At 38.6% G+C, this 22,600-nt stretch overlaps 1 protein-coding gene and 1 long non-coding RNA gene across 11 annotated transcripts in view; both read right to left on the reverse strand.

Annotated features, from left to right (window-relative positions):
- Positions 1-14,162, reverse strand: part of ARID1B (AT-rich interaction domain 1B) — a 489,414-nt gene extending 475,252 nt beyond the window's left edge. For 4 of the 9 annotated variants that reach the window (XM_058168911.1, XM_058168901.1, XM_058168882.1 and 1 more), the window contains exon 1: positions 11,962-14,156. In XM_058168911.1, coding sequence (XP_058024894.1) covers positions 11,962-13,719 — 1,758 coding nt within the window. In that variant the 5' untranslated portion in view covers positions 13,720-14,156. Of the gene's footprint in view, positions 1-11,961 lie in introns of all 9 variants that reach the window. The other 5 variants (XM_058168923.1, XM_058168915.1, XM_058168857.1 and 2 more) reach the window with 4 other exon arrangements.
- Positions 14,163-20,844: 6,682 nt separating this feature from the next.
- Positions 20,845-22,600, reverse strand: part of LOC131191120 (uncharacterized) — a 47,087-nt gene continuing 45,331 nt past the window's right edge. For both annotated transcript variants that reach the window (XR_009153432.1, XR_009153426.1), the window contains one exon: positions 20,845-22,575. This is a non-coding gene — a long non-coding RNA (uncharacterized LOC131191120). The remainder of the gene's footprint in view (positions 22,576-22,600) is intronic.

Here is a 22,600-nt window from a genome sequence, read left to right on the forward strand (position 1 = left end):
GAAGCTGACAAAGCAGGCCGGGGGGTACAGGCAGCTCGGCTAGCCGTCTGGGTGATGCCATCCCGCGTCGATCATCCCGTCGGCGGCTCCGTTCACCTAGCGAGCCGCCATCTTGCATCAAACCCCTATATCCTTCCTTCCCTCTCTCCCCTTTCTTTCTCTCTCCTCCCTCTCTCTCTCTCCTCCTTCCTTCCTTCCTCTCTCTCCTCCCTCTCTCCCCTTTCTTTCTCTCTCTCTCCCTTCTTTCTTTCTCTCCCTCCCTCCCTCCTTCCTTCCCTCTTTCTCTCTCTCTGCCTCCCTCCCTTTCTTTCTTTCTTTCCCTTTCTCTCTCCCTCCCTTCTTTCTTTCTTTCGCTCCCTCCCTCCCTCCCTCCCCTTTCTTTCTCTCCCTCCTTCTATCTCTCTTTCTTTCTTTCTCTCTCTCTTTCTCCCTCCCTCTCTCCGTGTAGAAGGACCGAACCTTGGCCACGCTAAGCCAAAAGCCTGCAGTCCTTTGGCACATCGGGACTTGGGGTGAGCAGTAGCTTCCCCAACCTGGAGCCCCGCATGTGCGGGGCGGGGGAGAGAGCCCACCCCACCCCCAAGATCCCACCCCTCAGAAAGGAGCGGGAGGGGGGCTCTGCTCTTCCCCAGCCCCCAGCCCCCCGCCCCTTGCCCCCCCAACTCTTCTGCAACTCAGCTTTTCTTGCGCAAGCAAGAGGTTCTAGCCCAGCAAAAGCGCTCTCAGAGTTGGCGCTTCTCTCGGCTATGCCCGCCGCCCCCACTGTCTCCTTTTACATGGCTCCCTTCCCCAGTTTCCTGAGCAGATCCGGGTCGGGGGAGGGAGAAGTGGGCTGGAGGGGGTCTCCCGCTACCTTCCTCCAGGATGCTGCCCTCCTTCCTCCCTCCCTTTCCTCAGGGGCCGGTGCCAGTCAGTACCTGCTGCTGAGAAGGATCCGGTCTTTGAGGCTCCGTTTTGGCACCAGCCACCGCAGACTGAGGATGGAAGCGGAGAAGAGAGCCGGGAAGAAGACCAAGCCCAGGGCCAGAGTCTGCCACATCCCAACAGGCCGCTGGCTTGACTCTGCTCCGCCCGGCCTCCAGGAGCTCCCGGAGCCTCTCGCTCAGCGGTCACCTCCACACCCAGCGGGGCAAGAGGCAGGGACGCCCTCCAGAGCCAGCCGCTCCCCGCAGCCCAACGCCCACCCCATCCCACCCCACCCTGGCCGGCTGTTTGAGCGAAGGAGAGCAGCGCTGTGTGCACCTCCCGGATCAGCGCAGCCCCTGCAGGCCCCCCTCCCTGGAAACCCCCTGACCCTTCGGAAGGGCAGCCCCCGCTCGAGCATCACCTCATGACAGCGCGCTTGCCCTTCACGTCGGCTCTGGCATAGCAAGCGACCTCCGGCTGAGCAGCAAGCGATCGAGGCAGAGAAAGAGCAAGGGAGGTGGCAGGGTGTGTGTGGCTCCTTTAAGACTTGTGGACTTCAACTCCCAGAGTTCCTCAGCCAACAAAGCTGTGGGAGTTGATTGGTCCACAAATCTTAAAGGAGGGAAGTTTGAAAATGCCTGGAGGCGGCAGACAGCAGCAGCGGTGGGGGCGGTGGGGGCGGCGGGGCAGCAGTGGCGGGGGGGGCGGGGGGGCGGTGGCGGCAGAGGTGGTGGCGGGGTGGCAACAAACATGGTGGCAGGGGCGAGCAACCGGCGACCGATTCGGAGGCGTGGCCAGCCATCTTTTACTACCGGTTCTGCAAACTACTAAATATTTTTTCTACAGGTACTCCCAAACCGGTGAGAACCAGTAGCAACCCACCACTGGTGTGGAGCCTGGGTGATATATAGTCATAATAACATTCCTTTCTCAGCAGTTCAAGGACATCTTGCCTTGCACCTGGGAGGTTGGAACTGAGAGACATCTCCAGTTAGGACCATGCTTTGATTGGACCATGTGATGGACTTGTGGGTGTTGGGCAGGGACTTGAACTTCCCTTTGGGTGGGGAAACCCTGGAAGCTTTCAGATTCAGGTTTCCCCAGATGTGCCAATATGACATCTCTAATAATATGTAGCTTTGAGGAAATCCAAGCCTTGGGGTTTTCTTTCATTGGGAGTGTTACTTGGAAACATGACAGTGGAAATACCAGGAGATAATAGAAAAGAAGACAAAGCATTGGAGAAAATCACAAAGTATCAAGTTCTGAAAATCAAAATTGAAAGATTATGACATAAATCAGTTGTGGTAGTCCCAGTGCTTATCAGTACCCTGGTGCCATACCAAAAAATCTTGGATAGCACTTAGAAAACATGCATGTTGACAAAGTTTCCATCTGTCAATTGCAAAAGGCCAGGCTGCTTGGATCTGCACATATACTACATTGTTACATTACAACATCCTAGATTCTTGGAAAGAATTTGATGCATCTGAAGGCCAACACCAGCTAAAGAACTGGAACAACAGCAGAAGAGAGCATCCCATCTTCATTGGCTTATGCTGCCTAAATCTGTCTGAAGGGTTGAGGAGCCTTTCAGAACAGATTTGAAAAGAATTTGAGGGAGGAAAGAAAAGCTCCATCAACTGAGCAGAAACATTCACTATATTCATTCAATCTTATATATACCTATTCATGAGTCTTAATCTGGCAAATGGGTAATACGATTGCAATCTAAATCTCAATTATCTGAAAATGATGTTAACATTTTAACTTTATTGGCAATTTAAAATGTGTGGGTGATAATATAAAACATAAAAGTTTACTCCAAAATATTTTTATATATTTGCATACTATATTAATGTTTTGTGTAGTCAGCCAAAAACTAAAAAGAAAAACCTCCTGTTTTTTAGCAACAACTACAGCTGATTAACAGGGAATTTCATTTACACCCAATCACACTATACAAATTTAGGATTGTTTTTTTCCCCCCCTTTTGGAAAAGAGACTATTGGCTGCTTGCTTGCCTTCATTATCCTTTCAAAATACATAAATGTGTATACTTTACAAAATTAATTCTTCGATATTGTCATTATAATATATATATATTTAATGAATCTACCCATTTACAAGCTTTTAATAGATTCAGCCAGCACTCAGTCAAAAAGAAGAAAAGCTAATGTATGACCAAAAAGCAGAAAAACCCAGACCACTGTAACTGCACAGCTGAATAACCAACAGCCAGAAACTATTATAGTTCTCCAAATCAACAAAACATCCCCTCAAACTTCTCTCTTTGCATGTCTTTTTCATAGCATCCAAATCAGCAGCTTATCTTTGTGGGCGAATTAGTCCTTCCTCTGCCAGGCAGGAGAGCGACTAGCCTTTGAATCCTGCCTGCATGTTATCTGTATACGCATTCCATTTGAATCCAATTTCCTTGCATTACCTCTGCTCAGGTCAGGGATGAATGGCTGTCAAATTCCCCCAGGAATAAAAAGAAAACCTTTTCTTCCTGAGGCAGCAAGTTTCAATTCACAGAGCACATGGCTAATCTACATATGTGAAGGTCACGGCACTTCAGTCAAGGAGGTTAAGAATGGAACAGCTCACATAAGGGGCTGTCTTAAACATCTTGGCAAGGCGCCCAACAGCGAAGATTGTTGAAAAGCAATAGATAGCTTCTGGCAGCATTAAGGGTAAAAATATTTTGATCATGTGATGCCAAGCAAGCAAACCAACATGCTCCAAGTGAGAAACTTTTGCAGTCACTAATCGTGCCATATTTTGAATTCTCCACCAAACAGCCCTTTCTCATGCTGTGTAACCGAGCCCAGAGAAACGTGGAGACACTGAAATCTTAGGGGAAGCTTTTTATTTTCTAAGTTAAATGAAAACAGCAATAAAACCAGGAATATAAATAACAGTAATATAAACATCATAACAAATATCACCTAACAAAACAAAGGGATCATAATTTCTGCCAGGAAATCAAATACTTAACTTCATTTATTAGAGGAACTGAAAAATAAAATTAATTCTGTCCACTATAATAATTTCATTGGATGAACTCTGCTACAGTTCTCAGTTCTAATGCCAGACACATTTTATATTCATATAAACAGCAATTTCACATACAAATTAATTTGTATAACTTTCTGCATCAATAAATATGAATAGTCACATTAAAGGTTTCTGCTCTAGACCTGGGCTGAAAAATATCTCTATCCTTGGATGTCCAGGTGTTTATAAATTTGGCCCTGGTATGTAGGAAATTAAAACATTTTTTACACTGCTCCATCTCCATTGCTCTGCTTCAATTTTTTTTATGCTGTTGAATAAATCGGAATGAAAATGGCAACCCAGTTCCAAGTGAATGCAAATTATATTTCCAAATAAAACTAACATAATTATAAATAAGGTGATCTAACTGTTTTGCTAAAGCCAATAGTTTTAACAAACAAAGGTAGCAAGTCACTTATAAATAAGACTGTTGGTACCATACCATTACCATACCATTAACCAAACATAATGGAGATTACTGCGAGTTTATAGTCTTTGATTAACAGTTCTAAAACTATTCCAGTTTCTTATAATCAATTACAACTTTCAATTCCTATGCATTGAATATTTTTTATTTATATAACATTATATATTTCATTGCTTTTAAATCAATACATTAGCCTAATGTTAACAACAAGGGGGTTCACAACCTTGAAATAACAAGTGTTCATCTGTTATGACAATCAATTTAAATCATACATTTTAGTACTATCTTTTGAATGTTGCAGAATCCAACTCACAATGCCAGATACAACCCATATTATATTTGTTGTGGGCTGCTGACAAGCTTCTTGTTCTTTTCACTAGTGGGAGTGGAAAGAACAAAACAGAATATTTATTCAGTCCCTGACTGTCTGCTATAAATGGTTAGTTGACTGAATTTGCCTTGTTGGCCCCCCAATTTTTACTTCAATAAATAGATATGAAAGTGACTGCAGCTGTTTGCCCCACCCCTTTTTACAAGGTTATTTCAAGATTCTCTAGAAAAGATATTGTCATATTCAGTATAAAGACAGAGAAATACGCTTATTATGAAATCTTTTAACTTCTGTACGAAAATAAAAAACTAAATGTTTTAACATGCAAAAATGTAGCAGTTTTACTTGTGCAAGCAACCTATGGAAGAACTTTAAGAGGGAAAATCTTTTCAGAGCAATCAGGAAAATTATGATAGTACAATCTGCTTTGCATTTTTTAGTAAGACAAATATCTTTCTTAAGTTTGAAAAAGATGACTTCTGGCAGCACCTAGTTAAAATGTTTTCTTTTTCTCTGGTTAGAATGTATGAACTGTGTGGTTTTGGAAAGATAAGCATCTTAAATTATTTGTCAATACTGAGATGTTGATACATTCATAGGTTTGTATGAATGTCAGAATGTAACAATATATTAATTTCTTTTATAAGCTATTACATGATGCTGTTATTATTATCATGTACAATTAAAACTATTATTTGAGCATCTCACCACAATTGTACTGAAATCAAACAAAATATATTGAGTAAAAAATCAGAAAACAAAACATGAGAAAAGTAGGAAATGATGAGATAATTAAAAATCCTTAGTTGTTCTGTATTTACCTACAATAAATTGGAAAACAAAAGCTAAGCTAAATAAGTTCTACTACTGGATTCAAGTATTTTTCCCACAATTATCAGATCTATAAAAGCCTGAATAGCCAGCTTCAATATTTTTATAATCAGCAGGTAAATGATGTAATGGTAAATTGTTTTAATAACAATTTGGACAGAGAAATATATAAAATACACACAGACACACACAAACATCAATCTGTGTTTTAATGGGAAGAGATACAGAACTAATAAAGCAGAAGTGCTAGACTTTTAAAATGAAGTAATGGGAGGACTACGTTCTTAAAATAAATAAAAGTAGAAGAATCATAAAGACACTAGAAGTTGCTTTTTATTTCTTTTTTATGAGTAAAATGCTCTATATTTTATATAGAAATAAAGAAACTAATCTCAAAGCTTAGATATTTATCACCTTTACAAAAGTATTGGTTATAAACAATTCTCTATTTCCTTACTAATGACAATGCTGAATAGAATTGAAACTGATATACAAACTGTTAAAATATAGAGTATATCAGTTTATCAAAAAGAGTGATTACCTGTTGCTTATAAACTTTTCTGACTCTGTGTAAATGAAATTGACAAATTTGTATTCCAAACTGAAATTCAATTGAGTCTGTTTCAAATACACTGAATTAAGTTGTTTAGAAAAATAAAAATCTTCAAACCCAATAAATGTGAAATCACTGGAAACCCCAATCCTCTTACTGTTATTTTTAATTGTTATTGACAATTAAGAAAAAAAATTCAATTGTTGTTTGTTTGGAAATTTACGCACAATTTTGGTCAAAATAGCATTTTATACCAGTCTTTATTTATAAGAGTATCAGGGGTAGATCTAACTTCTAAGGTCACCATCTTTACTAACATAATCCAAGACAGAATCTGGAATAATTCTGTGAAATGTATTCAGTATGTCGGCGAGATCTTGTTTTAACATCAGTTTGCAATTGCTAACATCCTCAACAGAGGTGACTGTTCAAGTGTAATATGAAAAAGCATAACATACCTTTGTTATTTCATATTTGAAATTATTCAGATACACAAAAATAAAAAAAACTAGCTACACTGTTTATTTAATTTGCATATCAAATGAGCAATCAGAGGAAAGCATAACAAGCCAGTAAAGACAAAAAGCAGAAAAAAAGAAAAAACAAAAAGACATCCTTAGAGGATGTCCCTGTCAATTACCTTAATAGGAACATTTGGGGGGGGAAATGCAACTGATGATGCAGGCTCTGATCCATGAAAACTCGTGGCTAACAGATTTTTTTAGTCTTTAAAATGCCAAAGTCTCTCTATTAGTTTTACATTTGAAGAGAATTTCACTGAAGACTATTGAAACAGCCTGTGTTAAGCTCCAAATTATCTGACTTGAGATGTTAATGCAATGTCATGCTTTATGATGCTCTGCATGATACAACTCATGGAATATGCCATCCTAAGCTCTTTTGTCCTGGCAAATGAATGCTTCAGGAAAGTAGAAACTTTAGCACATTCATGCTTTTTTTTTTTTGAACCAAGCATGTGTGTAATCCCAAAGGAACAGCTTGTGACAGCATTTCTAACTTAAAATCTTAATAAAGGAAGCAGAGCTTTGGATCAGGCTAGAATGTGCAAACAACCTTTAACTATTAAAATGAAAGGAGAAATAAATTCCATGATTACCTTTTATGAGTTCATAAAAACATTATCCTTTTTCCCCTCACATCTCTGTTAATAAATGACATAGATCATCAACACTGAAAGTAAGCATTTGTTCATGAGAAAACCCGGTATATTAAGAATCATAGGACAGGAGACGGCAAATTTCAAAACTGTATGGAAATGTGATGCCCTACTGGAGCCTTAGCAAGCTTGAGGGCAATTATATGAATGAGAATACATGTAACATTGCTTCATAACATGCAGTATGTGAACATTTCGGGTCAATCAGACTAGACTTAATATGCTGACTAAGCATAATTAATCTAAGTGAAAAATATGATGATGCTCATTTTATATGCTGCCTTTTTCCCAAACACACAAATATATGTTTTTTTTATTTCCAGCAATTATGGAAGATACAGCAGTTTGAATACTGATTTGGATTTATTTTCTTATAAGGTAATAGATTTATTTATCAGCATTCACTGAATTAAAAGAAATGTCTTTGCTTGAACTTCCTTTCAAAATCTGATCTTGTATTTGCCTACTGGAATAATAAAAAGTTTGAATTTGGAACAAGGGGAAATAGATATGCATACTGCTCCAACATCATGCTTATATGCACTAAATATTAGGGCAAATATTCATTTTAAAGGTGCAAGTTAAGATTCTACTCATGTCAAATCATGATGAGCAGCAAACTGCAAACATCCTACCATTTTGTACAATAATGCCAGGGGAGAGGCCTACCCTTTTAATGAAGAATTTATACATATTATAGGCAGTTTGATCTACTGATTGATCTACTACAACTACATTTATATTTTATGTGTTAGGAAACCATAAGCTTGCTTCTTAGAGAGTACATGATGGAAAAGTCTATAAAACTGACTATTTAGCTCAATAGTTACCTCAAGCAAAGTTGAATGTAAATTTCAACTGAGAACTCAATATTCTAGCATCCTTAATATTTCAGAAATCAATAATATGCACCGATGTCCTCACTATTAATAGTGATAATTGTAACAAAGAAGCTATTAATTATATTGCTCCATTACCACAGAATTCATAATTGAGAATTTTAATCAGAAACTAGTACTGAACATATAATAAAAAAGGCATTGTTTTCTCATATTAGTAGTAATAATCTATAGCTATAGAGCTGATATTCATCAGTGTCCAGGTTGTGATCCTGCAGTTTCACATTACACTCAAAACAATGAATTACAGCTAATTCGAAAAAAAGAGAGAGAAGGGGGACTCGTTTATGGGTAACTTATTCCTATCACAAGGGCTGTGTTTTTTTTAAAAAAACAATCAACTACCTGATGTTTTTCTAATTAACTATTATCTAGTGAAGTCAGGAGTTGAAAACGAAAGAAAAAGATAAGTAACAACCATTATGCTTTATATAATCTATTAATCTATAACATATGTATAACCTATGACATCTGAAATGTGAAGTATTTCTTAAAGTAACTTCTTAATCTTTAGCCTGTATAATCAAAAAACTAGTAAATAATCAAATTAAATCTGAGACTCTTATATACTTCTGTCCTAATTGTACTACTTTTGATCTTATTTGTAACTATGGATGCTGCAAAGTTGGAGTTTGAATAGTTTCTCTAGGCTTCATGAGATTTTCATTTTATTGTTATATTTGGTAATCTTTTTACATTTGGGAAGGGCTATGACTAAAATAATTTAAATTGTTTTCTTAAACAAATGAGATGGAAGTATTTTGCTCAGAACAGAATTCAACTCCTACATATTGAAAACAAAGATACCTATAAGCAATAATGCCATCAAGCATCCAGATAGTGCTCTGATTTCTATTTTCTTTATTTTACAGAGAATATTAAAATGGTTACTGTATATCTGGACTGAGCATTACATTGTGCACATGTGTACAGGTATATATGTACATTTATTTGTACATGCATGGGCATTTATAAATAGATACATCTCACATATATGTTCTGGTAACCATTTTATTCCACACATTTCAAATGTACAGGTTTTTTGCCCACAGGAATACAGAAGTATATAGCTATAATTTTAAGAATCAGAGAAAAAGATCTTTTTTATATATATATATATATATATTAATTTTTTGCTTTTTAAAATAGAAATGCCATTTTGAAATCTATTACTAAATTATTTCAATTGTAATAGAAAAGTAACAAAAACATTACTAATGAATGATATTCATTATGAACATTAGTACCAAATGCTCATATGTTAAAGAAACTTGTCAGACTACATTTTATAAATTGCATTTATGATATGACCGTGGTGAACAAGTATTTGCCCCCACAAGCAGGATATGCACCAGTTAAGTGTAAAATCTATTTCCAAGGGTCATGATAAGGTCATTATGATTCTGATCTCTTTTTTAGCTAAAATTGAAAACTCACAATTTTCCCATGAAGATAGCATATAAAATCAAGTTTATCTTTTCAACATATTAAAATTACATGCTAGAATAATGTCTTGTTTACAGCACATAAAATAAAACAAATATTTTAAACTGAACTGGGATTATATATACACACATTTTGCTAATGTTTTTATTCATCTTAGAAAATTAGAAGAAAAAGAGAGTTAATTCTTTGAATTTTTACTTCCTCATAAAGGAGGGGAAAAAGAAGACAGTAAAATATTAAAGCAATAGCATGTAGACAATAAGACAAATATGTTTTCAGTCTACCCAAGGTTGTTATTATTATTATTTTTCTGATTAGCCCATCACTCACTACTGCAGTCAGTTTCTATTCCAGAACACATCATTTAAATTTTATTTTAAAACTGAGCCATTTCGTATCTCCAAATAGTATATATGAAAATCTATTTTTCGTATTCCTGTCCCTAAAAAAAAATTAAAAGATTTAGCATTCATAATAACATGGTCTTAGTATGGAAAAAAGTCCCTAGTAATTGTAAAATATCACTCTTTTAAAAAAGTGTTTATTTTATTGCAAATTAAAACATAGGTTTCCATTTTATCTTTTAAATCAAAGAATGAAATGAAGCACAGTAATTGCTGTTCCTAGTCAATAAACTACAAATACAAAACAGTTTTTTTAAAAAAATATACAGTTTTCTGAATGTTAATATAATTTAGATGCAAACAAAACCCACAGACATTAAGCAATATTAATAAAAGTTATCTAATAGCTACATATCTAAGGGTGTGAGCGATACAATTGTAACCAATGTACGAATAAAATTAACATCACCCAAAAAATATATATCTAATGCTAAGGCAATAGGAAATTCTATAAAAGATCAATACTCAGCAAGAATTCAGTCACACAAATACAGATCTAATAAATGCGGCACAGCACAGAAAAAAATATTCACAAGTAATTGGCTACAATTCTGTTTGTTATCAGTCCCAATGATTTAAAACTTAAAATATTTATTCATGCTATCAGAACGAAGGAAATTTTCCAAAACTATTAACAAAAAACAAGCTAAACAAAAATGCAAAACAAAATGAAAAAGGGAATTAATCCCCCTTTCTAAAAAAAACTGTTTATCATTGCTAATGTTTAATATAATAGCTAGTGGTGTGCTAAATCCCACTTAACCTCAGCTATCTATCGATGACTGACAATTATTTCAGCTTCTTCTAAGAACATGTAACCTTGCATCTGTGAGCAAAAGTGCTCAGTTATTATTTGTGGCAAGAATTTTTGTGACTGTACTGCTCAGCAATTCTATTTACATCAGCAATGCTAAATGCCCAATGGAGAAAGGGGAGCCAATCAGATGGCAGATTAGATGTCAACTCAGAGGCAGCTGTCTGGAGACTATTACAGCCAGTTTACCTCCACAATTCAAATTCCAAACCTCGCAAAGGAGATCAAGTCACTCTTTAAGCTCAGACAGCAGAATAAGAAACATCAAGGGCGCGGAGTTATTTCCTACCGTTTTAAAGGTGCTAAATAGGAAACTTAAGCAAGCATTGTTCAATCACCATCTTATACCTATTAATTTGGCAACCTACAAGATACATGTAACCAGAAAAGGTGTATTAGTTGCCAGAAACCCTGACTGTTGATCTCTTACAGCACTCAGGCCTTTTCTAGTTAAGAAAAAGGACCCTTTTCACAACTGATTTTTAATGATTTTCCTCTATATGCTTTCAAACAGTGTATACAGATTGAAAGGCAGGAGAAACATGCAAAAAGAAAAGGTCATCCAAAGAACAATGTGAGCCTCGAAAATTATCAGTGGTAGGGCATATACACAAGCTACTTAACCTGTTTTTGCTGGCTTTCGAAATACAACTCATCCAAGCAAAGCAATGTGTTAATAACTTTAAAGGTCTTTTTCTGAAATAATCAGGACAGGATAAGAAAGACAGCATGTTAAATGGCACAGCCAATAAAATGACACTGGTCCCTCCCTTTCCCACTCCAAAGTGGTTCTCCTCCGGGCCTTGTGTGTTCAGATTTCTAATAAGTCTAGAGTAGGAGTACTGGGTGGGGTAGAGTGGGTCTCTTGTATTGTTCAGCCGTCTCATAAAAATGGTCTTATTTTTTCGAAGAAAAAGTCATTCCCCCTGTGATGCCTCTCTAACCTAATCAGAGTCAGACATTGTGCATTATCCAATCCTGTTAGGGAGGCAGCAAGCAGTGGAGATGGAGTAGTAAGGGAAAAGTAAAGCAGAAAGTAAGGGTTGCATCGGACACATTAACACATGAAGTTAAACCACACAACGGTTTGCTCTTTGGGGTTCTTATGGTTACCTGGTTCCTGTTGAGGGTCTGTCCAGTGCTTCCAGGGCTCATAGCAGGGTGATTTCTTTGTTGTGCAGCTGCCCAGGCTGGGTTTGCAGCTCCATACTGGGAGCCCATGTCCTTGCCCATGACTGCCTGCTGACTTCCTGGGGCGGCTGCGGAGGCTGCTCCCTGAGCCGGCTGCTGCGATGGGGCACCGCTGGGGCTGCTATAATCAGGGTAGCCCGTGCCATAGCTCCTCATCATGGGGCTGGGGGAAGTCAGCAGCTGGTTCAAGGTTGGGGTGGCTCCAGACGGGTGTTGGTTTTGCCCGGAGAATCTTTGGAAACCCGCAGCCCCAGATGCCTTTCCCAAGCTCCCGGCGCCGCCAGGGCCCAGCATTATGCCCTGCTGGTGCTGCCTGGGGGAACTCAGCACCCCGAAAGCAGAGGACGAGCCCACATAGCCGCCGCCGCCTCCTCCTCCTGCAGCCGCCGCTGCCGCCGCCGCCGCCGCCGCCGCCACGGCTCCTGCTGCTGCGTTAGTGCCGCCGCCAGGCCGGCCGTAAGCGCTCGAGTAGTGGTTGTACTGGCTGTTGGTGTAGCCTTCGTGCGAGTTGGGCAGGGGGTCCATGATGTTGGGGGCCGCTGCGGGGTGCATTAGCCCCATCCCGGGGCTTTGTTGTCCGCCATGTTGATCAAAGCAAGGCCCGGCCCGGCTCGCTGAGGAGGCGCCTCCGCCGCCGCTGCCGCTGCCAGCGTTGCCGTAATAGCTATTAAACTCCGAGACACCCACCGCTGAGGGGCCGCCGCCGCCGCCGTCTCCTCCTCCAGTGCCGCCGCCGCCGCCGCCGCTGCTGCCGCCCGCTCCCTGAGGTGGTGGCGGTGGTGCTAGCGGTGGAGGCGGCGGCGGGTGCTGCTGCCCGCCCAAAGGTCCCAAACTAGGGTGGTCGTAGCGACTGTTGAGGTGCTGCTCGCCCATTTTGTCCGGCGGCGGCGTCGCCTCTTCCTCGTCCCCGCCTTGATTCAGCAGGGGCTGAGGCTGCGGCTGGCTCTGGGGCTCGGCCTGTCCCCCCAAGCCACGGTCTTTTCCTCCATGTTGCTGCTGCTGCTGCTGCTGCTGTTCCATGTCTGCGCTGCTGGGCTGAGCAGCGCCGCCGCCGTTGTTGTTGCTGCTGCTGCCGCCGCCGCCGCCGCCGTTGTTGTTATTCTGCATCGGATGGTGCTGAGGCGGCGGCTGTGGCTGGAATTGATTTAGCTGTTGGTGTTGAACTGCATGGTGGTGATGGTGGTGGTGGTGGTCGTAGGGGTGCTGGGCACGGAGGTGAGCTGGGTGCTGGTGCTGGGCACGGGGGTGGTGTGAAGGTGCGGCGGCAGGGGGATCGCCTCCAACGCTTTGCAACTTATGATTGGGAAGCAGCCCTGTCTCCATAGGAAAAGAAGAGGACGATAAGCCCGACGCGCTTCCAGGGTCTTTCAGAACCAGTTCCGAGGAAGAGCTGCGGCCGCTGCTGGTAGCGTTGTTAGGAGCCGCGGCGGCGGCAGAAGTTGCATTACTGGCCATGTTCACTTCATTATCTTGGTGGAAAAGATGGTGATCTACATTATTCAATCTGCTGCTGCTCGTCCCATCTACGACCCCCAGGAGGGAGCCAGATCCAGCAGCTCCGACGGTGCCAGCCACGGGAACCCCAGAGTTAAGATCCTGGCTTAAGTTACCCGTCAAACTCTGGGTTTTGACCTTGCTCTTGCTCGCACTCATCGGAGCCGCTGCTACTTGCGCGGCCATGATCGAGGAGACTCAATTATCTCCCTCCCCTTTCCTTCCTCCCCCCCCCGCTAGAAAAACGGGCAAAATAAATAAGGGTGTGGAATTGACAGGAGCAAGAAAACTCAACATTGGCCCTAAAGGATAGGAAAACAGATTTATTTGATGAAAAAGCCAGTATGATTATTGCAGGCGGGCGCGCGCGCACTCACACGCAGACAGCACGGGCTTTTTTTTTTTTTTTTGGAAAAATGACAGAAAAGTCCCCTCCCAAAGTCCTTGATGGAGATTAGAAATTGAAGAATGCCTTACGGTCCGTGCCTGTTCCTGCTGTGTGATTTCATACCGAAAGTTGTTGTTGTTTTGTTTTGTTTTTTAATCGAAATGAAAGTTTTTTCTTTTCCTCTCTAGCCCGGATATGGGTAAATACACGTCTGGCTGAGCCTATCAGGCCCAGCATGGCTGGGGAGAGAGGGGGGGGGAGGGAGGGAGAGGCGAGGAGAACGAGTTCTAACAATTATTATCCACTTCTCTCTGATTATCCTGGTACACGTGGAAAACGCGGACTGGATTTATCTTCCGTCTCCTGTTGCAGCTCTTATGGCAAAGAGGATCCTCTGGAAAAGAGAGGGGGGCAATTCGCAGCTTCTTTTCGGCAGCCTCCATCCAAGACCAGGAGAGCTGACATAGAGCATTGCAAAACCAGGGACGGAGGCTGCCTCTCCCTGTTTTCTCTTATTCAAAGTGAAAAGAGAGGAGGAAATGACTTCAAATAATAAAAAAGAGCCTCTTGGAATAAGGGGTTGGGTTTTCTAAAATATACCGCCTTGCTATTCCCTTCTGGAGCAAGCAAGGTTATTTAGAGGAGGAAGAAAGAGGAAGAAGAAAGAAAAGAAAAAAAGGAAGGAAAAGAAAGAAAGGAAGGAAGGAAGGAAGGAAGAAAAAGAAAGAAAGAAAAAGAAAGGAAGAAAGAAAGAAAGAGGAAGGAAGGAATAAGAAAAAGAAGAACCAATTAATTTTGCCATTAAAACTATCCATGGGGTTATTTATTGACTTACTTTATTTCATTTAATGCCACCCAACTTTCAAAAGTTTTTAGCAACTACCACACAACCAAACAGCCGTAAATTATTCCACATCTATCATCATTTATCACACAAGGTGCACAAAACTGAGTAAAAAATTAGGCACATGAATAAATTCTCAAACTCACAAAACACCAGGCTCTATAGACAGGTACAGTCCAAGCACCATATGTGATAAGACATGCATGTAAGTCTACTCAGCTCAAGATAAGCCGTTAATATATGCATAAAGGGATCTTCATTCAAAGGACTGATCCAACCTACTTTTGCATAATGGGTTTCTTTGCTGGATTAGAGAGAAATATCTGGGTCAGTAAGACAAATGTCTGCATTTGCTATTATATGGAAAGATAAAAACATGATATAAAGATGTCTTCTTTTTTACTTTCTACATTTAAAATCAGAATTTGTTCAAATGCTATCACATTTTTTCAGGGCTGATTATATCTTTATTATAAACTATTAGTGTACATCTTTTACAGAGTAAATTTATTTCATGGCCCCTGCATTTGTTTATTCAGTAAAATTTTCAGTTATAGCACATATAACATCTAATTAATAAATTCATAATTGTTTCTAAGGTTGCTATTCTATCTCCATTTACCTGGGATTGAGCTACAATAAATGGGCAGGGACTTATTTCTAAGTATGGGACTGTTCTGCTGACTACAGTCCTCATATAATAATTTTTAGAATATATCATTAGACTTACTTTTGAGGAATGTATTGCACAATATTTCTCTTAACAAGTATTAAGTTAACCTGCCAAATGTGTGGGGGTTCCATTTGGGCAGCGGCCAGTCCACCAGTCAACCGCATCTTTTTTGGGTGGCCTTATCCTTTGGCATGAATGGAAATGGTACATTGTAAAAGCAGTAACTGGTGAGTTGCACAATGTATAAAGCAAAGCTATCAAGTATCATTGGTATTGACCTGCTTAAAATGAACTTTAATCCATTAATTAATTGATAGATTGATTTAAAAGCAGCTCAGGCAGCTGCTCAACTAAAATTGGCTGACATCCCTTGAAAATATGTTAATCTAGATCTTTCACCCTTTCAAGTACAAAAGGATGCTAGAATGGCCACTTAAATTATCAACATGGTCTAATTATTCTAAATTGGATGCAAAGATTGCTGCTTCTGCAGATGATGCTATGTTTCCAGATACAAATAGTTGCATATGAAGTGTGTATTTATAGTATTTTTACTTTGTTACATGCTACCCATAGCAGTTTGTTTAACTCATTGGTAACATATAAATATTTATTTTACCACAAAACAATTTCTTTTTTCAATTCCCAATATTAGTTTGTTCTGTCAATAACATTATTGCCAAGAAATAATACATTGTATATCTTTTTGCTGATTATATCATTTTCAGCAGCATGTGTGACCAGCAGTGTGTGGCAGCAACATTTCTGAAATTGCTACTGTGTCCAGCTGTCTCAAAATCCTAATAATCATTTGCATTAATGATGCTCTTAATACAATTATTATATACAGGGCTGTTTTCAACATGTTCTATTAATTTGTATGCACAGCAAGGATTTCCTGAAGAGAGTAAAATATTTCCAGCACTATCGTTATGTCCCTTAACAATGGAATTACATTTGGTGTATGTAAAACATCTTTGATGATAGAAAGAATGATTACTTCTCATTTTGTTAAATTATTAGGTATAGAAATGACTTGCATTTATATAATAGCATATTGCCACTATTAGCATTCACAAATTAAGGGCTATTTTAATGTAATTAATATGCACTGTACAGCGATATCTACTAAGACTCCATTTCTAATCCACCAATTAAACCAATGAAAGGTACAATGTTATCTCAAAAATAAACAGCAAATCTTGGTTTTAAGTTTACAGTTTGAAATACATAGTTATCTATTAACTTAAAAACATGAAATCCTTACATTGGAAGGGACCCTTTAGAAAGCCAAATCCAACTTTTTCAGTGAGGAAATCCATATTAATTGCTGGGTTTTCCTTTGTTTAAACACATCTAGTGAAGAAAAGTCCATGACCTCTCTGGAGGTGTTCCACTATTGTATTGCTGTTATTAGGTAGATTTCCCCCCCTGACATTCAGTTGGAATTGCCGCTCTATAACTTAATATTTTCCCCCATATTGTGCTCTCTGGAGTAAGTGAGAACAGATCTTGACCTTTTTTCTACATGACAGCCTTTCAAATATGTGAAGAGTGCTGTAATATTCTCCCTTAGTCATCTTATCTCAAGGTAAAACAAACCCATCTCCTTTAATCTCTCCCCTCATAGGACTTAGTTTCTATTAATTATCACTGCTCTTCAAACCTGTTCCAATTGCTCTAGATCTTTTTTATGAAGTGTGATGCTTTGAAACGGACACAGTACCTGAGTCGGGGTGTGACCAAAGCAAAATGAAGTGGAATTATTACTTCCTGTGATTTAAAAATTGTATTTCCATTGATGCAACCTAAAGCTGAATTTGCTTTCTCTGTAGCCAAATCCCACTACTAGCTGATCTTCAGGTTTCAGTTAAGCACAGTTCCAAATTCTTTTGTCCAAGGATTATTATTAAGCTGGGTAACCCTATCATGTGCATTTGATTTTTTTCCCCCTTAAGTGAAGAATTTTGTATCTGTTTCCATTAAATTTCATACTTTTACCTTCAGCCCATTTATACAAATATTTTGAATTTTATTTCAATAGTCTAGGCTATTAGCCATTCCATCTAATTCTGGGGTCATGTGGATATTTCATATGCATTCTCATTGCCTCTTCACCTAAGGGCCTCTGGTGGCTCAGACTGGTAAGACAGTCTGTTATTAACACAGCTGCCTGCAAATACTGCAGGTTCAAGTCCCACCAGGCCCAAGGTTGACTCAGCCTTCCATCCTTTATAAGGTAGGTAAAATGAGGACCCAGATTGTTGGGGGCAATAAGTTGACTTTGTATATAAATATACAAATAGAATGAAGACTATTGCTAACATAGTGTAAGCCGCCCTGAGTCTTCGGAGAAGGGCGGGATATAAATGCAAATAAAAAAAAAAATCATTAATGAAAATGTTGAAGAATGCAATAAGCCCCAGGATTGATTTATGTGGCACACCATTGATAATTTTCTCCAGCTAGATAAGGAATCATTATTAACATTCTTGGATTACAATGTGAGTCAATTTTAGGTCTACATAATTCCCATGTCATTCAATCCATATTTACTAGATTGTTAATTTATATATAACAGGAAATTTTGTGAGATGCTTTACTGAAGTCAAGATATATTTATAGCATTTGCACAACCAGCAATCAAGTTCCCCTGATCAAAAAGAGATACTATTAAAAATAGTACTATTTTTACTATTAACAAAAATAATTCTACCACAATACCACAGGTGAGCTAATTGTGTTCATGACACCTCCCCCAACCATTCACTCCATAGAATATGAACTTTGATTACAACCTCTGGCAATATTAATTACAACTATGAAAGCAATCATTTGCTAGATATGAGCCAGCAGTGTGCAGCAGCTGTTAAAAAAGCCAACACAGTTCTGGGCTGCATAAACAGAGGGATAGAATCAAGATCACGTGAAGTGCTAGTACCACTTTATAATGCCTTGGTAAGGCCACACTTGGAATATTGCATCCAGTTTTGGTCGCCACGATGTAAAAAAGATGTTGAGACTCTAGAAAGAGTGCAGAGAAGAGCAACAAAGATGATTAGGGGACTGGAGGATAAAACATATGAAGAACGGTTGCAGGAACTGGGTATGTCTAGTTTAACAAAAAGAAGGACTAGGGGAGACATGATAGCAGTGTTCCAATATCTCAGGGGCTGCCACAGAGAAGTGGGAGTTGGGCTGTTCTCCAGAGCACCTGAGGGTAGAACAAGAAGCAATGGGTGGAAACTGATCAAGGAAAGAAGCAACTTAGAACTAAGGAGAAATTTCCTGACAGTTAGAACAATTAATAAGTGGAACGACTTGCCTTCAGAAGTTGTGAATGCTCCAACACTGGAAATTTTTAAGAAAATGTTGGATAACCATCTGACTGAGATGGTGTAGGGTTTCCTGCCTGGGCAGGGGGTTGGACTAGAAGGCCTCCAAGGTCCCTTCCAACTCTGATGTTATGTTATGTTATTATGTGCAAACTTGCCCCACTGAAATTGGAAAGACTTCAGAATGGACAGGGATAGAAATAAGATTGTACTATAAGAATAGCTTAAGTACAGTAGATTTAATTGGAAGTATGACAGAATTCTGTTTGATTTTTTTAGTGAGACTTTACTGGTGGCTCAATTATGCTAAACTGTGCCTTTTGTTTTCAGATGTCTCTAAATTCTTCAGGTACAGTATAATCATTCTTATATTTCAGTCACATTTTTCTATATCACAAAAGTCAAAGTTGTTACATGGTTAGAAGCAGATAGAGTGGGGAAAATTGGTAAGTAATTCTAGTAGGAAAATCAGGTGTATACCCAAGGGTCATTATAGTCTGTAACAACAACAAATTGGAATTCTATGCAAACTCCTAGAAAGGGTATATATTTCATGTTTGTAGAAGAGAGAATAACGTAACTGTAACCTAAATTCATGCCAAGCAATCCATCAGTTCTTGCCAAGAGAATACTACATCTTAGTTATTGAGCCTTTTTGACATTTTCTTCTAGATTTTCTTCTTTTCAATATTCAAACTCTAATTATACTTGTTAAACTTCACGTGGTTATTATTTAATGTTTTCATATATAAATAGATATGTATATGCATATTCTAAAATACAGGGCAAACTCACTTATTCATTTATTCTTTCATATATCCACACTTAAACTGATATGCATGTGTAATTTAAGACTCCTGATAAGAAATATTGGCTCAAACTCACTGGGACATTACAATGTTTCCTCACTTATTTTGCAGAGAGTTGGCAGACAGGATTATAAAATGCAGGACACCAAGGACACATGATTTTAAAAGGCTGGTTTTCCAGACATTGGAATGAAAAGTGTTAGTGTGTTTTACTCCAAATATCTTTGTGCCCAGGCTAAAGATGAAGCATTGTATATCAGTTTCCAGCACAATTAAATTAACCTACCGGAAAAGATACCACATGCCAATTTCCTCCCCTCCCCCCCCCAGTGGCAAGTACCACACCCTAAAACCATTAAATAGCATTGTAGTTTCTGAGTAACATACCAGACAAAACGAATACCCTAGTATTTTTTCACATTGCATAAAACTATAAACATAAAACTATACCTGCATACATTTAATTTTTTTTAGGATTGCCACATGTACTCAGGTTCTATCTGCCAGTTAGTCCTTCAGTCCTTCATCCTTTTTGTTCTGGCTAGTTGTTATATTATTCAATAAATGTGTAAACATTCTTGCATTAATCTTATCTTTAATGTTTTCTCTGCAGCTACTTTTTTCAGAATAGTTTTTAACAGGTTTTACATTTAACAGGTTTTAATTAATTAGCCAGTGCAATTAATATATTTTTAATTGTGGGGCTTTATAGGAATAATAGTTTTGTAGGAAAGCAGCCATCTTCGTGGATTCAAATCTTTTGGTAGTCCAGAAAAATAAACCATATTTATAAAAACAACAACAATCTTAAACACATCTTTTTTTTTTCAGACTATTTTTTGCAAGGGTGACTTTTCATCATACTCCAGGCAAATAATGCCTGAATGGCAAGGGTTCTATCATTCATGTATATTTTTAAAGAAATCTGACACACATTTTGGACAAAAAAACATCCGTACTTTCAAACTTAAAAAAAAATCTTAAGCAATCTTTTCAGTCAGCAATATGGAAACACTCATATATTTAAGCATGGCTGAAGAACAACAGTTGATTAAGCAAATAAACTAGTTCTACCAGTTGCTGTTGCAATACAGTCATGTCATAAGCTGAATAGTGTTTCTATCTTGCCTGATTCAAAAAAGTGATAATAGTTGGAGGGATGTTTTTTCCTTCAAATACTGAATGATAGTTTTTTAGATAAAAAATGTCAGAAGTTTCTATATATAATGAACAATCATCTTCATTCATGATTTTTTCAAATACCAGAAACAGTATGTGTAAATATGTATATCTTTAATTGGTTAAATGTTGAATTTAACTGGCTGTAAAGAAGAGGCAATAATTGCTTCATTTTAGAAATGACTTACTCCTTAGTTTGATTTCAGGCCAAATCAGCTTTATAAAAGCAGTTCAGCTGCGCAGTTTTGGTACAGTACACATTCTCTGTTCATGACTGATTGGAAATTCATAAGAAGAACATATTTTGAGCCCAAACAGAACACAACGAGGTTGACCGGGCAGAGTAATGTTTTAATTTTGTTACTGTTTTCTTATTAAATTGAGTGAGAATTTGTTTTCGGTGTTTCACCAGGTGGCAGCATCTGGCTAACCTTGTCTAGGCTGAAAGAAGTTAAACAAGATTGGGTCTTGTTAATAGTTGGATGGGAGACCACAAAAGAGTTTCAGAACCATAGGTTATTTAAAAAATGTAATGGAAAGTGGCATTGGTGAATCATCGCCAATAAAATTCAATGGATGTGTCCTTGAATTGCAATTGCAGTGCAATTAGATTTGAATGGAAGATGCCATTTTACTTTTTTTCAGCACCATGAGTACTTCATGAAATAATTTGATTCTGAGCATGACAAAGTAATGTTTTTTTTTTCAATAGGAACATGCACCACTTTCACCATTCAGCTGAAAATGTATTCTGTGACATGCAAAACAACCTAATTTATTTCAGACCACTTCAAAGTGCTCGTGTTATTCAATATGGGCTTCCCATTGATGTCCACTGGAAATAAAAAGACTACTTTTCTAATTACAGACAACTGAATTAAATTCAGAAGAAATAGTAGATTGTTCAAAGAAGGCTGAATCTACCGAAGTTCAAAAGTAAGCGTGCATGTATGCACAGATACAAATTCGTAGTTACTTTCTAATCTATTGATTGAATTGAATGGATTTTTTAAAGATTCCCCTTCTGACATAAAAAATCTGCTTACGATTGTAAAATTATGGGTGGCATATACCCTTTAGGTAATAAAAAATAATAAATACCCTCTCTTTTTGAGGATATTTCAAGTTTGTTATAGTCACAGACCAGCATCTTCTGAAAACATTCCTGAGAAGTGAACCTAACTAGAATTTGGCAGAATTTCAGAAAGATAGCTGCTGTCAGCCGTACTCGGTAGATCAGACAGCAAACATGACCAGATTCCATTTTATTGAAATGTTACATTAACAGAACCTTGCAAATCTGAAAGTACTTCTCTCCCCATGTGTCCTTAACAGCCCAAAAAATCAGGGAGGGTCTCTTCTAAGCTTCTTGCCCTGCCCACATTCCTGCTGTGGGCTAAGCTGCCTTTTATCTGACGGTTGGTTATATTTGTTGCCCAGACTGCAAGGTCATTCCCACATACCATTACAGCTGCACTGCTGTTTTTTTGAAAACAAAACAAAGTCCCCAAACAAAGGAACTTATTTGCTTCTTCTTAGACCGCCTTCATTTTTTTTGGGGGGGGGGGACAATTTGTATGTAAATATTGAACAAAACAGAGGTATTTTTGGCAAGAAACCTTATCAAAATTCAAAGCTGAAGCAACCTACTAAGTTATGTTTAACGACAAACAGTTGAAAACACAGTAGAATTGAGAGATGCCTAATGAGACACGCTACAAGAAACATATGAACATCCAAGATTTTCCGGAAAATCTTGCAGGGCCCCAGTTCCTAATTTTTCATTGGCAACCAAAAGCCTGATATTTCTGCTCCTAAAAAGAGAAATATAAAGAGTTA

The sequence above is a fragment of the Ahaetulla prasina genome, chromosome 1 (genome assembly GCF_028640845.1).
Source record: "Ahaetulla prasina isolate Xishuangbanna chromosome 1, ASM2864084v1, whole genome shotgun sequence".
NCBI lineage: Eukaryota > Metazoa > Chordata > Lepidosauria > Squamata > Colubridae > Ahaetulla > Ahaetulla prasina.